The sequence below is a fragment of the Erythranthe guttata genome, chromosome 10 (assembly GCF_056151865.1).
Source record: "Erythranthe guttata isolate IM_541 chromosome 10, IM_541, whole genome shotgun sequence".
Taxonomy (NCBI): domain Eukaryota; kingdom Viridiplantae; phylum Streptophyta; class Magnoliopsida; order Lamiales; family Phrymaceae; genus Erythranthe; species Erythranthe guttata.
Window position 1 is genome coordinate 13,725,200 of NC_142542.1, and position 15,892 is coordinate 13,741,091.

At 37.7% G+C, this 15,892-nt stretch overlaps 2 protein-coding genes across 2 annotated transcripts; one reads left to right on the forward strand and one right to left on the reverse strand.

Annotated features, from left to right (window-relative positions):
• The first annotated feature begins 7,128 nt into the window (after positions 1 to 7,128).
• LOC105956978 (LOW protein: nuclease-like protein) lies at positions 7,129 to 8,826 on the forward strand. Its single transcript, XM_088823874.1, has one exon. It carries the CDS (start codon positions 7,291 to 7,293, stop codon positions 8,638 to 8,640), a length of 1,350 nt encoding a protein of 449 aa, XP_088680000.1. The 5' UTR covers positions 7,129 to 7,290; the 3' UTR covers positions 8,641 to 8,826.
• Positions 8,827 to 8,965: 139 nt separating this feature from the next.
• On the reverse strand, positions 8,966 to 11,356 carry LOC105956998 (calcium uptake protein, mitochondrial). The gene is made up of 7 exons (XM_012980909.2): positions 10,815 to 11,356; positions 10,614 to 10,681; positions 10,293 to 10,516; positions 10,135 to 10,218; positions 9,847 to 10,060; positions 9,478 to 9,774; positions 8,966 to 9,358 (listed from the first exon to the last, which is right to left on the reverse strand). The coding sequence occupies exons 1-7, from the start codon at positions 11,128 to 11,130 to the stop codon at positions 9,146 to 9,148; spliced, it is 1,416 nt and encodes a 471-aa protein (XP_012836363.2). The 5' UTR covers positions 11,131 to 11,356; the 3' UTR covers positions 8,966 to 9,145.
• Between the last annotated feature and the right edge of the window lie 4,536 nt (positions 11,357 to 15,892).

Below are 15,892 nucleotides of genomic sequence, written 5' to 3' on the forward strand. Positions count from 1 at the left end.
GATTTTCAGCATGTTCACTGCCTCCTCCTTTCCAACCGTAAAACATAGTTTTCTCTCTTATTTTGTTAACTTGTTAACTTGGGATGGGATTTTTTCCAGCTTGATAATACCCTGTTCCACAATAGTACGAATGAAATGATATTTAATCTCTATGTGTTTAGTACGATCGTGGAAAACCAGGTTTTTACATAATTGAATTCCCGATTGGTTATCCAAGAAAACAGTGACATCCTTTTTAAGAAAACCAATTTCGCGCAGAATGCCTTTAAGCCATATGGCTTCTTTCATTGCCTCGGTGGCAGCGATGTATTCAGCCTCGGTTGTAGATATAGCTACAATATGCTGCAATTGTGATTTCCAACTAATACATGATCCACACAAAGTGAAAACATAAGAAGTGGGGGATTTCCTACTGTCTCTATCATTCGCAAAGTTGGAGTCAACATAGCCAATTAATTCAATTCCAGTTTCAGATTTAGAAAAATTCAGGCCAATATGCAACGAATGTTTCAAATAACGAAGAAGCCATTTCAAAGCTTCCCAATGCGGCATACCTGGATTCGACATATAGCGACTCAAACAACTTACCGCATAAGCTATATCAGGGCGAGTGCTTACCATCAAGTACATCCCAGAACCTATCGCATTGGCATTAGGAACATTTTGCATAGAGTCAATTTTAGTTTCAGTCTTGGGGGACTGATCCTTACTTAATTGAAAATGGGCAACTAAAGGCACGTTTGTAGGTTTAGCATTAGACGTGGCAAATTTTTCTAAGATCTTACTCACATAAGAAATTTGATTCAAGAACAGCAAATTATTATCTCGATTGCGATCAATGTTCATGCCCAATATTTTCTTAGCATCCCCTAAGTATTTCATGTCAAATTGTTCACTTAGACGCATTTTCACATGATCAACAGATTTCACACAAGGGCTGATTATGAGCATATCATCAACGTAGATCAACAAGAAAATAGGCACAGAGCGAGTATCTTTGAAGTAAAGACAAGGGTCATAAATACTTTTCTTAAACTTCAATGAAAGCATGCAAGAATCGAATTTTTTATTCCATTGCCTAGGTGATTGTTTCAAGCCATATAAATATTTCTTCAGCAAACACACATATTCAGGCTTTTTAGCATCTACGAAGCCCTCGGGTTGTTTCATGTAAATATGCTCATCTAACTCACCATGCAAGAAAGTATTTTTTACATCCATTTGTTTTAATTCTCAATTAAAATGCGCAACTAATGCAAGCATAATACGAACAGTGGTAAATTTAACAATGGGAGCGAAAATTTCAGTATAGTCTATACATTCCTTTTGCGTGAAACCTTTAGCAACAAGACGAGCCTTATACCTAATGGAGTCTACCTCATCCTTAACCTTAAATAACCATTTGCAGTCTACGAAAGAGCAATTAGCAGGTTTAGGAACAAGATTCCAAGTTTAATTAACATGCAAAGAGTTCATTTCTTCTTTCATAGCATTTAACCATTCAGCTGATTTATCAGATTTTAGAGCATCCCTAACAGTTTTAGGTTCATTGCTATCTATAGATTCAAACACATTGAAAACATGAGAAGCAAGATGAAAGCTATCAAAACGTTGTAGAGGCCTAGCTCTTTCACGACTAGGTCGATCTGTAGCAAGTTGATAATCAGGCAAGTCATCCACATTAGGCAAGTCATGTTGAAAATTTTGGTCATGCAAATTTTCAAGTATTTCAGATTCAATATCAGGAACATTATCAGCTTTTACAGTAGGCAGCTCCAGCTCATTTGGAGCAGCCTCTGAATTCACAGCATTATGCACAACAAGGCAAGGAAAATCATATTCATTAAAAATCACATCACGACTAATAGCAGTTTTATAGCCATGTTCCCCTTTAACCCAAAGTCTATAACCTTTAACCCCTTCGGGATAACCCAAGAAAACATATTTCACAGAACGAGGTTCAAGCTTATCACTTTTATGATGCATGAATGCAGCACAACCAAAAACACGTAAGTTGGACAAATCAACATTTTTACCCGACCAAACACATTCAGGCAAATCACCATTTAAAGGCACAGAGGGAGATCTATTAATCAATTAAGTGGCAGTCAAAACAGCCTCACCCCAAAACATAGTTGGTAAACCCGAAGTGGCGAGCATGGCTCGAAGCGTCTCTAAAACAGTTCGATTCATGCGTTCAACCACCCCGTTTTGCTGAGGGGAATAAGGAACAGTTTTGTGCCTTTTAATACCAGATTCAGAGCACATAGCATCCATTTCTTGATTACAAAATTCTGTACCGTTACCTGTCCTAAGGGTTTTTATCCGTTTTCCTGTTTGATTCTCAATATAAACTTTCCATGTTTTGAACTTATCAATGACATCAGATTTTTGTTTCAACAGGAAGACAAACACCTTACAAGAGAAAATCATCAATTATTGACATAAAGTAACAGTTCCCACCATGTGTAGGAACACTGGCAGGACCCCACACATCAGCATGCACATACTCAAGAAGATCAGAACATTTAGAAGGATTCGGGGAAGGGGTAGGTTGAAAAGAAACACGAGTTTGCTTTCCAACGATGCAAGAGTCACATATAGTAACCTCAGACACTTTATCGTTGCCAAAATAGTGATTGTTATGCAGAATGCTGAGACCTTTATTACTAATGTGACCTAGTTTATTATGCCACATAATAGAATGATCATTTTGGACAACATTCACATAAGCAGAGGATTCAGAATTGCATTCATACATATTTTGCATTTTCATGGCCTTAAAACATAGCAGATTACCCCTCATAATTTTCATGCAACCATTACCCCAACCACCATGAAACCCATCATCTTCTAAGATAGCACATGATATCTGATTTTCACATAAATTAGGAACATGCCGCACATTTTGCAAAGTTAACACATAACCAGTTTCAAACTTCAAGCAAACAGTTCCAATTCCATGAACTTGGCGTTTTGTGCCATCAGCCATAGTCACACAATTTTTCATAGTGGGAGAAAACATGTTTCATAGGAGTCATATGATGTGAGCATGCATAATCTAAAAGCCAATCATTTTCACCAAGAGATGATAGCACAAAATTTACACAAGCATGTTCACCAACTATAAACACATCACCAAGATTATTATCAGAAACATGATAAGCATGCTGATCATTAGAGTGCTTATTAGGCTCAGTACAGTTCTGAGCATAATGACCAGGTTCACCACAATTATAGCACTTACGACTGTTAACACGATTTTTCGACTTACTCATGCCCCTACCCTTTTTCTTTTGAAAATTGTTTTGATGAGAACTATTTTGAGAAACATTTTGGCTACTGGATGAAGGCTTATTTGAAAATCGGTTTTGCTGCATTCATCTCACAAAGTTTACCTCACCAAAACTCTTATTGCTTTTGTTAACTCTCAAATCGAGTTCTTTACTCTTTAAACCATTTACAACAGTGTCAAGAGAAATATTATCCCTGCCATACTTAATAGCAGATTTCAGATTGTTGTAAGAATCAGGGATTGCATTTAACAAAACAATGGGAGTATAGTTATCAATACTTTTGTCTCCCGTCAGTTTAATATCCTGAACTAATCTGGTAAACTGATCTATTTTCTCATCAATATCTTTGGTTAGATCCAATTTGAATCTAAAAAACTTTTCGAGTAAAAATAATTTTGAGGGCAGAGAAGTTTTAGTGTATAGCTCATCTAACTTTTCCCACAGACCTTTGGCAGAATCATGCGTACCTACCTTTCTAATCACATAGTCAGAAAGATTCAATATAATGGCAGAGTAAGCAAGTTCATCAAGTTCTTTTTTATTAGTAGCACTAGTGTCAGTAGCATAAGATTTAACAAGAGCCACATAGCATCTTTGTTGAATTAACACACCTTTCATTTTTTGTTTCCAAATAGAAAAATCACCCTTACCATCAAAAGAAACCATGGAATAAGCAGACATAGCAGCCATAGTAATTTTAGCACAAATCAAGATATTAGACAAATTTTTCACAATAGGCCAAAAGTGGAATAAGTGCATATGCAACAAGGATAGGCAATCTTAGAGACCCTCCCTCATAGCAGGGCACTTGCAGTCCGGTCAAGTGAGGTCGAGAATCCAAGTTATACCACCCTTTAATATTTATATATATATATATATATATATATATATATATATATATATATATATATATATATATATATATATATATATATAAGTGAGCAGTTTATATATATGCAGCGGAAGAATAAGATTCACACTGAAGCAAGAGTGGCACATAGACCACAACAGAACACACACAGTGGCTCACATACCACATAATCTAAAAAATAAGGCAGTACCAATCACAACAGAAAATTAAATCCCAACAATAGGGGGTTTAGGGTACAATACCTGAGCGTAATTCGGTTGGATTTTCGTACGCCCTATTTTAACGAGCACCCCTAACTTGACGAAGCTCTGGTACCACTGTTGGGTGTCCGTTCAAATAGCATTAATATTACAAACATTTGGTCAAATGAATTACAAAGATTAATAAGCCTAAGGGGAAGAGAATTAGGACTTAACAAATAAATTACAGGAATAATAATAATAATAAAACAAGAACTAATCTGGGGCATATATGAAAATCTGCCCGTTTTCAGCTCCGGTGGAGAAGATGACACAGCAACGGCTTAGTCCTCGTTTTCCGTGTCCACGTCCGGAGTCCAGTCGGCGGCAGCCAGCACACTCCCGGTGTCAAGCTCACAGATCACACCCAGCCGTCAGAACTTCACCCGAGTACTCAGATCTCAGCCTCACTCCGACTGTAGTCTCAACCCAACCCAAAACCCCAAGGAATCGAACTCACACACACAGTGTTTCCCCAGATCTGTTACCCTCACTTACAGAGGTCACGAAACCACTCACCACAGAGAGATTTGAGACAAGAAGGTAGAAGATGGGAATATTTCGACACCCTCTTCATCTTCAAGAAGAGATGCATATATACCCATACAACTGTAGCAAGAAAGGGAAGAGAATCGACCGAATCTCCGACCGCCATGGAATCCGGCGAAAGATTCAGCCGTCGAGAAGAGAGAGAAGAGAGGAGGTGCAGCTGCTAGGGTTAGGGTTTTGAGGATTAAAGATAGTGGGCTGATATATATATATATATATATATATATATATATATATATATATATATATATATATATATATATGTGTGGCATGGATGGCTCAGATCGAGACTTATCAATCAACGGTCCAGATTGAATCTGCTTGGACATTAAGTGAGCTGATGGGCCGACACCAAGGGAGTGGGCTGCACAAGGTGGGTTAGTAATTTTGGGCCAAATAAACATTTGTGCCCCTTTTATCTAACAGTTGCTAGCAAATTATCAATTATTTTTATTGTTTGTTCAAATTTATATATTAATTAATTAAAATTTGCGTGTTGATTTGTTTTTAAGATATGTGCTAAAATTTAAATTTTGCTGTTTGATTGTTATAATCAGGTTAGTTTTAATTTGCGGCGGACTGCAGATGTGAATGTAGACACTAGCAAATCATCAATTATTTTTGTATTGAGAAGTGACGGTAGGTGCTAACAAATTGTGAATTGATTCTTAGGTAAATTATATTTTATATACTTTAATGAAATTCAAAATTGAATAATAAGAGCAATTCCATTGCTAGGCATAAAAATCAATGTTAATGCGGCGTTTCCACCGGGTTGTGACTTTTATAAAAATCATAAAATGATTATATATTTAATTGTCACATGTCATTTTTTAAGTGGTCATTTTGGTGGTTAAATTTGTAACTTCCATTTGTTATTTCTCCAGGATGTACTTTTACATCCCAATATGTGAATTATCAAAATACAAACCTTATTCGATAGCTCCATTGAAGTGAAATTATTTTAATTGGAATATCAAAATGGTGGTCAAGTGTTTTGATAACGCAATTAAATACTCCATTTGAGTTGTTCTTACAGCATATTATTTTTTCAATTTTCAAGAATTGTATAAGTTATTTAGTTTTTCTTGATTTTAAAATTTTTGACGAAGTTATATAATTAAAATTAAAAAAAAATTAATTCGAATTGCTAAAAATTTTATGTGATGAAAATTATATACGTTTATACAATAATAATAGGGATATCGAAATATAGGTTTCATTGGCCACACCGATTAGGGATACTGCCAAAGTTTTCATGTATATAGAAGGTCATACCATTCAAAATGGATTGAAAGTGAATTATGATTGATATTATCATACAAATATACAAGTTAAATGCGATATATATTTCTCAGATGTTTTGTCCAAAAATATACTCATGTTACCGAACTAATAGTAGTGAACTTGTGTTATCGGTGTCCAAAATTAGAAAGAGATAGTTTCTAAGATAACAAATTGATGGGGGTCAATTTGGTAAGGTTGGGCGAAACTTCCCCCAAAATTGGGCCCTCAATACGAAATAAAGTGAGCTATGAAAATTAAAGGGATTTAAGGGCCTGAAGGTCCATTATCAGATGTTATAAACCATAAAGAGCTCGTCACTAGAAAAGAACAGAGCTCGCTACTAGAAAGGGCGCCTGAAGAAGAGTTCGCCGGGGAAATGAAGATTCCGAGGAAAGTGTGGTAGGTGTCGAGCTGGTGAAGAGCCGTTGAAAGAGCAAGACGTGTGATTTTAAAACTCCAGATAGATTAGAAAAGCAAATCAAACAATGTAAATCTCGACCTTATTTAGGCGAGTTAAAATAAAAAATAATTAGAAAAATCTTCCTATATAAAACCTTGTAATAAACCCGATTAAGACCACGTTGACTCAACAATTAATAACACTTTGATTAATACTCTCTTCCAAATTCTCTGTCTCTTTCAATTTATATTTTCCGTTCGTCGAATTCATCATCTCCAGCAAAAGATCGGTGCTCGGGGAAATTTCGAGCAGTCAAGAAAGTTGGACTTGAAATGAGGTCTCGAGGGTATAATCCCCATTCGAAGTATACAGAATCATTTGACTTGAACGTACAATTTCTTAATGCAATAAGTTTTGAGTTAGTTCACACTTCACTTAGGTAAAATAATATAAACCATATATCTAGTGCACTTAGATAGAATAATATAAATCATTTACATTAAATTAAAAAAAATTAAAAAAAAAATAAAGAAAAAAAAAGAAAAAAAGAAAAAAGAATGAACTAAGAATATAATTGATGAAGTGATCTGTCACTCACCCAAACCCAAGATCCAAAATAGGAAGAACTACAACAATTTACTAGGCAGAATGGCCACCGCCGGCGGCGCCACCAAGAGACGCCGCGGCAGAAGAAAAGTAAAGAAGAAGAAACCCAAAACCAAAACCCACTCCAATCTCATCATCAAGCCCCATTCCGACCACCACCGCGACAACAACAACAACAACAACAAAACCCTCACCGGAGCAATCCCTCTCCTCATCTCCGCCACCACCGCCGCCCACTCCTTCCTCCTCAGCCACGAGCTCCACCTATCCCCACCCCAATCCCTAACCCTAGAATCCCTTCTCTCCTCCACCTCCCTCTCTCTCTCTCATCTCCTCTCTCTCCTCCCCCTACTCATACCCCCAACACCCACCCCACCCCCTCCCCACCCGAACTGGTTCGACAATTTCCTCTCATCTTCTCCCGATTACGATCCCAAATGGGTCCAGTTCTTCAATCTCTCCAAACCTTCTTTCACCCTCCTCCTCCGCCTCCTCACCCCCGCGCTGACGTCATCCCTCCACCCCTTGCCGCCCAATAAAGCCCTCGCCGCCACCCTATTCCGATTGTCCCATTCCGCATCCTTCTCCGCCGTCGCTCGCCGCTTCTCTCTCGATTCCGCCACGGTGTGCAGAGCTTTCTATTCCGTGTGCAAAGCCATTGTCGAAAATCTCGGCCATTTGTTCGAATTCAGCTCGGATATCAATCGGGTTATCGTCGGTTTCGGTTGGATTTCTCTGCCCAACTGCTGTGGGGTTTTGGGGATCGAGAAGTTCGAATTGGAAGGCGAAAAAATCGGGTCTTTGTCGGTTCAAGCGTTGGTTGACTCCGAAGGTAGGTTCTTGGATGTTTCTGCCGGTTGGCCGGGTTGTAAGAAACCCGAAGACGTGTTGAAAATGTCGAAGCTTTTCGTCGGAGTCGAGGATTCGAAGGAGTACTTGAGCGGGCCGGCTTACGACTTAGATCCCGATAATTCGATTCCGCAGTATATTTTGGGGGATTCGTGTTACCCGCTTCTGCCGTGGCTGTTGACGCCGTTTAACGAGGAGAAAAACGGGGAGTTGGGTTGTTCGGAAAGAGTGTTTAACGACATGCATTGTAGAGGGATGGAATTGGTAGGGACGGCTTTCTTGCAGGTCAAGAAAAGATGGAAGCTGTTGACGAAGAAATGGAAGGAGCAGTGTGTCGAGGCTTTCCCTTTCGTGATCGTTGCTTGTTGTTTGCTGCACAATTTTCTCATAAAGTGCAGTGAGGTATTGCCCGACGAAAAAAACGGGGACGACGGCCGTATCGAGAGAGCGTTTGCCGTGTACGATGGAGAGGATAATGAAAGTGGGAAGCGAATTCGGGATGCACTTGCTTCGCACTTGAGTCGGGTAAGTCAGAGAACGTAAACTTGTTTGTAGCACTTTTGTAGGTACATGTAATGTAGTCGAACCGTACAAGTTAGTATTTTTATTTAAATGAAATCGATCGAAGTTGCCAATCGAAATGCATTTCTTGTTTTTGGATTTTGAATTGATATACTCGTTCATGTATTATTCGTTTTTCGTTTTTCTGATTGGTTGATCTAGCTGGTATATAGCTCTCTTAGTTCCGTTGTGTTATAATTGGGGTTTTAAATACGACGACCTTTTGATTTTTATGTCGTTAATAAAATCGGAAGGTATTACTTATTGGTGTGGTTCGTCTACGGATAGGGCAACAAGACATCGAATCTTGAATAAAGAAACTTGTATTGACAATGTTTTCTCATGGTACAAAGAAACTTATGTGCCTTTTGTGAAGACCGCGATCGAGAAAAGCTCGGTCGTAAAAAAAAACGAGAAACACGGTGAGGTCATTTTCTCTACATTGTCTTATAAACAGTGACTGCTGCATATTCCCATAATAATTTAATTAGAACTTCTTGGGAGGAGAACAGTTCTTTGTGCAATCCAACCAGCACGCAATCAAACCCGCGAAACCACCCTCGCGTGGCTGTGAAATATCCATTTCTCGTCTCTCGAGCACTCTTAGGAATTCTTCCGAACTTAGGCTCCCATCTTTGTTTGCATCGAACATATAGAACACCAAATCCACCACTTTATCCGTAAGCGAGATCCCACAAACCTAGGATAATCAGAAAGATTCGACGTATTAATTATTGCCAAAAGATTAATTAAAAGAAAGGGCTAATAGATATATATATATATATACATATATAAATGTGTGTGTGTGTGTGTGTGTACTTGATCAGCTGCTCTTTTGAAGTCTTGCTTCGATAATAGGCCGTTGACTTTGCCGTAACTAAAGAGTGCCATTGAGAACGGCTCTAATCTTTTCCTAAGCTCAGCAAAGTTCTTGAATTCTTCGAACGTGACACGTTCGTTTCTCAGCAACGGCTCGTTATTTAGCTCCTCCACTTGATCGAGAAACTTGTTTATGTATCTCATATCTGCAGATGCAACCATTGACAAGACGAAATCTTTCGCGGTAATTGTTCCTTGCGACTTGTAGTCGTAGTGCGCAAATTCCAGCCTCAGCATCTGTCGATTTTCACAAATTTTGAGATTTTTTTTAATTAAATTTTTATTTAAGAAGGGAAAGAATAGCGATACCTCATCATGTAAGTCTCTCAAGAACTGGACAAATTTGTCGTGCCCGAGTTTGTCGTTTCCGTCTTTTCCGAAGAAGTACTCAACGAGGCCTCCGTTTTCGACTGACCCTTTGACTTTCAACCCGCTTCTCTTACCGTCTCTGTGGGAGGCGCCTTGTCTGTTTTGAGTACGCATAAGTGACATCACTTTCTTGAATTCTTCTCTGTCTATGCCGCTGTGTACAAAATTAACAAGTTAGTTATATGTTTCTTTGTCTCTGTGTTCACAAAAGTATGTAAGAACGCATACCCATCATTGTCAATATCAAACATTTTAAATGCAACTGAAAAACTTGATTCTGGGATGCTCAATATTGTCACAAAGAAGATGTACCTAATACAATCAAGAAAATATCAAAATTGAACATATTTAAAAAAAAAATTAAAGAAATAAATCAGGAGACTAACTCTGGAAATGAAATAAGCCCGTCGTTGTCAAAATCGAAGAGCATAAAAAAATCGGAAGGAGGGAAATGAAGTTCGTTCGTAACGAGTTCGCCTTTGAGGTTTCCTCCTCTAACAATATCTGCTTCAGATGGAGGAAATACAGGCACTACTGCTCTCATTAGGTCTGCCGGTGTCATGTACACATCGCCAGATGGCGATTTGTATGATGCAAAATACTCGAACACCTTCAATAAAAAAACAAAAATCGAAAAAAATATAATTAGGTAGTATTGTAAGCATAACCGCATTTGAAATACGAAGGTTTTGTCAATATAAGATTACCTTTTCGGGAGGGCTTCGTGTTCTTATGCGTTTCTCATACTTGAAGAAAACTTTTCTCCGGTATGTATCTGAAAATCGTAACAATCGGATCAATAATAATAATAATAACGCTATATTGGAAATAATCGGAAAGTGAGTATGTAAAATATATATATATATATATATATATATATATATATATATAAAAGGCGAATGAATTACCTTTGAACAAGAAGATAGGTTTCTTCTCGGGCTCTCTTCTTCCGGAATCAGCATAAGACACGAAAGACGAAGAAGAATAACAAAGGGCTGAGGTTGAGCCAAAAATCACGGCCCCGTAAGAAATTGATCTCAAAAGTGATTCAAGAAAAGACGAATCTCGTTTCTTGGTCTCGTGATTCTCATAGTATTTTCTTTCACCCTTTCTTAAAGATTCCGTAAATGAGGTGTTCGATCTTGTGAAAACTGAGCGAGGATTCAGGATGCTATTGGCTGCGAAAACTCGAACATTCGATGCGGGTTTTCTCAACGAATGCATAGTATATGTATGTGTAAATTATATTCCTTGGAGTTTCAAATGAAAAGGAAAGGTTAAATTTGGAAGGAAGAAGCTTTGAAAGAGAGTTTTTGGTGAAGTATAAATGTGTGTGTGTGTTTGTGATGGTGAGAAATGAGAGGAACAAGTGTGTGTACGGAATTCAATGGAGAGGAAATCAAGGTGGGATCAACACTTGGACTTAGACTCATTTTGTAACGGTATGTGTGATTATGTATTTGATCAATGACAATAGTTTTATTTTTCTATTTTTGGTTTACCAAAACCAAGAAAAAAAAAAAAAAACTGTTTCAATGCCTCTAATTTTTCTTTTGTGGACTTGTTATACTTCTACTATGAAGCTTCAAGTTTAGGGGGGGAGGTTCGCGATTATGGCTGGGTATGGGTCGGTTTTGTAGGCCAATCGATTTACTTTCGATAATTGTTTTGGTCGATAATTTTTTTGTCAGGCCGGTAATTTTAATCGATTCATATATATACGGGTCAGTCGGTGGTTTTCAGTTTACTCAAAAGTGGGTTGACCGTGTAATATCAGTCAAATGACTTTTTTAATAACAAAATTTTATTTGTAATTCTTATTTTCTTAATGTTAAAGGAAGTCAAACCCAAAAACTAAAAACACAAATTTATAAACTCCTACGTACTAAAAACTAAATACACAAATTTATAAACCTCTACGTATTATTTCTATTTTATGATTTTTATTTCATATTCTTCATTATATATTTACTTATTATAGAAGTTTAAAAAAAAAAACTCTTAATTTTAAAGTTAAATTTTTTGCAATATAAGTTTTCTCAAAATTTGAATATCTTCTAAGAAAACTTATAAAAACACATTATGTACCCTACCTTTAAAAGCATGACTGTTTTAGTTTCTTAACAGTTTTGTGATTCCAATATTACCATTTATTTATTTATAAATTACACTATATCCTACTTGTGGTTAATTAGGTTAGTATGTTATCATTTATCAACAAATAATGGATCAAATAAATATTTTATGCCCCCCCCCCCCCCCCTACATTCTAATTCTAACCGGCCTCTCCTACTATCATTAATTCACTAATTAACAGTGCAAAAATGTGGTTGCTATTCAATTAATGAGTAGAGTCAGTATACATATGCTCTCATCTATTTTTATTCCAATTATTTTAATTTTCATTGTTTAATGAAAGGTCGGCCGTCTATTCCGTTGTACGTGTCATTTACGATTGGAACACTATAATTCTTTGACAAACGAGATTCGCCTTTATTAAACGTTAGCTCGATCCACATTTTTTTCCCTGCAATTTTTTTTTTTTTTTTTTGTTTGGTTTATATTTCCAGTACTTTGTTGCTTCATAGTACGTAGTCTTTTCTTGTACAAAATATGCACTAGTTAAGTCCATGAATTTATTTCTCCCTCCATCAATGGATATGAAATCCTTAGTTTTCACGTCACTTCAAAGTTTGGCACTCAGACAACATAGATCTCCATATAAGTTGGATAAAAAATTAACATTTTTATTCATTCACTATATTTTGAACAAGAAAATACTAGACTCAAGTCGGTCTAGTACTAATGTTGGTTGTTTCTAAATTATACATTCTTTTATCAACAAGGTAATTGGCATGTTTTAGTCGTATAAATTATTTCATTTTAAGTAACAAAATATTTGCATTCCCTACAATTTTTGACAGGCCAAAAAAATGTAGAAGTAACTACGGGAAACCTCTTCAATTTATATATTTTTTAAGCGAGGTAAGTATTAATGCCGTATGAGTTTCATTTTTTCCCCGAAACTATTTACCTTATAAAAGTTAGTATTGGGTTTTTTTTCTTTTAGGAAATAAGAAACGGGTTTAGTTTGTAATGAATGTTATCTAGCTTCATGAATGATCATTTTTCATTATTTCAGAAAAAAAATGGATCATCTCATTCTTACATAATTTTTAATTGATGCCCCCTAACTATTCTAATTCCCTACTCTAATGCATGTTTTCATACAATAACATGGGTGTTTTGTATTGTATCGAACCAACCCCCCCCCCCCCCAAACCGCTCACTAGCTAGCCGAACTAGTGGAGCCCTATCTCGAGATATACTGAAAACTATGCCTTTTGAACCGACGGCAAGGTCTGTCTCCCAAATCAAAATAAAAAAAGAGTTCGGTGGGAAGAAAGATGGAGTACGGCTTGTATAGCACATGTAAGGCTGATAGGTACCGATTAAGGAAATAGAGATAAACACTCAAACAATAATAAAAAAAATAAAACAAAGGTAGATTTAATGCAAGAATCTTAAACATAAAATCCACCAAGTAGGCTGTCCGTATGGAGAGGACAATGCTCCAGAATTTCACACAGAATACTAATTCAAATCCCCCCTAAAAACTAACAAGGAAAAACTATTTATATAAAACTAACATTAACTTCCTAATAATTAAATAGAAATTCCTAATAACTAAATAGAAACTGCTCCTCTGGAGCAGTTATGGATATGGCTTATCCTTATACATGTTATTCAAATTGTTGGGTTTAGGGCACGCATACGCAGCGGAAAACAAAAATTTATGCGAATTAAACGAGTTTAAAACGCACATAGTACATGCCCGACAAATTAAATCAATTAATTGCGTACCTTTGCGCTTCCAGCGAAATTAAAAACAACATACATGCTAATAAATTTAACCGAATTTAAATCAATTAACATGCTCGCGTTTAAACCAAATAACATGCTTGTAATGATTTAAAACGATTACACATAATCACATAAAATCATACGAAACAAACATGAAATCATAGTCTAAACCTAATCGAAACGAAATTAGGGTTTCGTGGATTTACCTCTTGACGCGTGAGGTAGGAGCGTTTAACACGTCGAGATTGCTACGGAAACCAATCCGTACAATCGGGGCAGCAGCGGTGCAGCGGCAGCAGCGGCGCGTGAGGTCACGGCGGCGCGTGCGGTATACGCGCGGCTTCGGGGCGGCGCGTGGGGCAGCGTGCAGCTTCGGCTCGTGCGTTGCTCCTCGATTCTTCGATCTTCCTCCTCTCGGATTTCACCTCGTATACTTCGATCTACTAAAACGTGGCACTAGACACGAAGTAGTTAGAATAAAACGGAAGAAACGAAAAGAGAAAGAATACCGAAAGAGGAACAGCCGATGAACGGCCGATTCCGGCGACGGAACGGCGACGGTGGCGCGGTGATGGCCGCGGAAAGAGAGGCCGAGAGAGAGAGTGGACGGCCGCTTAGGGTTAGGGTTTTTTTGTGTGTGTGCAAGGCCTATAAATCATGTATTTATAGTCCCTTGCATAAAACCCTAGCGGGCTTAAGTTGGACCGGGCCCAACAACTTAAGTTCGCTAGTACTTTTACTTGCTCGTTTCTCTCAATTCAATGACCGAAAAATTGCAACGATTACATTTTCGGAATCATTATAATTCCCTCGTCATTACGAGTACCATCTTTCATTTTCCAACTTTCCAAAAGTGGAAACCCTAGTTCAGTGCACTTTCTAAATTTGGAAACTTCCCGATTTAGAAAGTTCACTAACACGTTCGCCTATTCTTTTCCTTTTCTTATTCTCATTCATAATTCCAAATTATGAATGTTGGACTCAATCATATTGACTTCCAATCATGCAAAGATAAACTATTTTATCTCTGACCGTTTATTCAAAGATCTCATGTGCACGAGCAGTGTGACCCTCGATGGTTCAGGTGTAAGCTAGCCGTGGGCCCACAACCCTTTGTGGTCAAAACTCGTCCCCTTCGAGTTACGATTAAGATGAAGCTCGTTTCACCTTAATCACCCAACGAATCAAGATTGGCGTCTAGCAACTACGCGTCATGATTCCCTAGATACAAATGAAGTGCCTGCAAGAACCTTCAGATATAGTTAACGTACAGTACGGTCCCTTCGATTCATATGTCCCGATCGAACTAGAGGCATTGGTTCATCGAGACCTCTTTATATGTTCGATGACGGTGCGATCGTTCCAAGTGTTGTAATCGTCACGTGCATGACTTAGAGAATCAAATTCTCTAATCATCACTTAGTCAGCTCTGGCCAGAGACTTAGAATGATTACAAACTATTAGAACACACAGGACATCCAAGAGTATTCTAGCGATCGAATCCCCGACTACAATGCACAGACCTCCCACTAGATTTCGGACTGCACGAACACTGGCCCTTGGGATGGTCCTCGGTGGAACTCAGAGACAGGTCACGACACAGCTGGTCCTCTAGTGAAGTCACGGTGATGTCTAGGTCATAAGGACTAATGGTGTACAACTATACCATAGATATTTCTACTCGATTATTGGGAACCACTTAGAGATTTCTAGGGTGAGGGAGTTCAGTGAACTCGTCAACTTACGAGCACCCACTTATGCATGCCGATATCACAATACCGTTTACTGATGAGATGCAATACACATACACTAAGTGCTAGTCTTAATGGGAAAGGCCGATATCCTCATTCGTGGCGTAACCCTTCGACTAGGAACACGTTTAACAGTTATAATACTTAAGTAAATATCTCACGATCCTAACGATCAATTACTAGTACTTGTAATAACTGTAAGGACTATATCTATGCTTGTGACAAAGGGACAAAGATATAGAATGCCAAGGTGTTTTATCATTAATACGAATAAAGGTTCGTTTATTACAATAATAAATACGAAAGACCACAGCCACAGGTTGGCTTGTTGGTCACCTACTCTAACACAAATCTCCTGGAATTGTATCAGT

Bases quoted from the DNA above. Each gene is read 5' to 3' on its own strand.
- LOC105956978 (XM_088823874.1), top strand. From the start codon at position 7,291: ATGGCCACCGCCGGCGGCGCCACCAAGAGACGCCGCGGCAGAAGAAAA.
- LOC105956998 (XM_012980909.2), bottom strand. From the start codon at position 11,130: ATGCATTCGTTGAGAAAACCCGCATCGAATGTTCGAGTTTTCGCAGCC. The intron at 10,219-10,292 runs GTTAGTCTCCTG...TGATTGTATTAG, and splicing joins GGGCTTATTTCATTTCCAGA to GTACATCTTCTTTGTGACAA. The intron at 9,775-9,846 runs GTATCGCTATTC...GAAAATCGACAG, and splicing joins TGAGAGACTTACATGATGAG to ATGCTGAGGCTGGAATTTGC.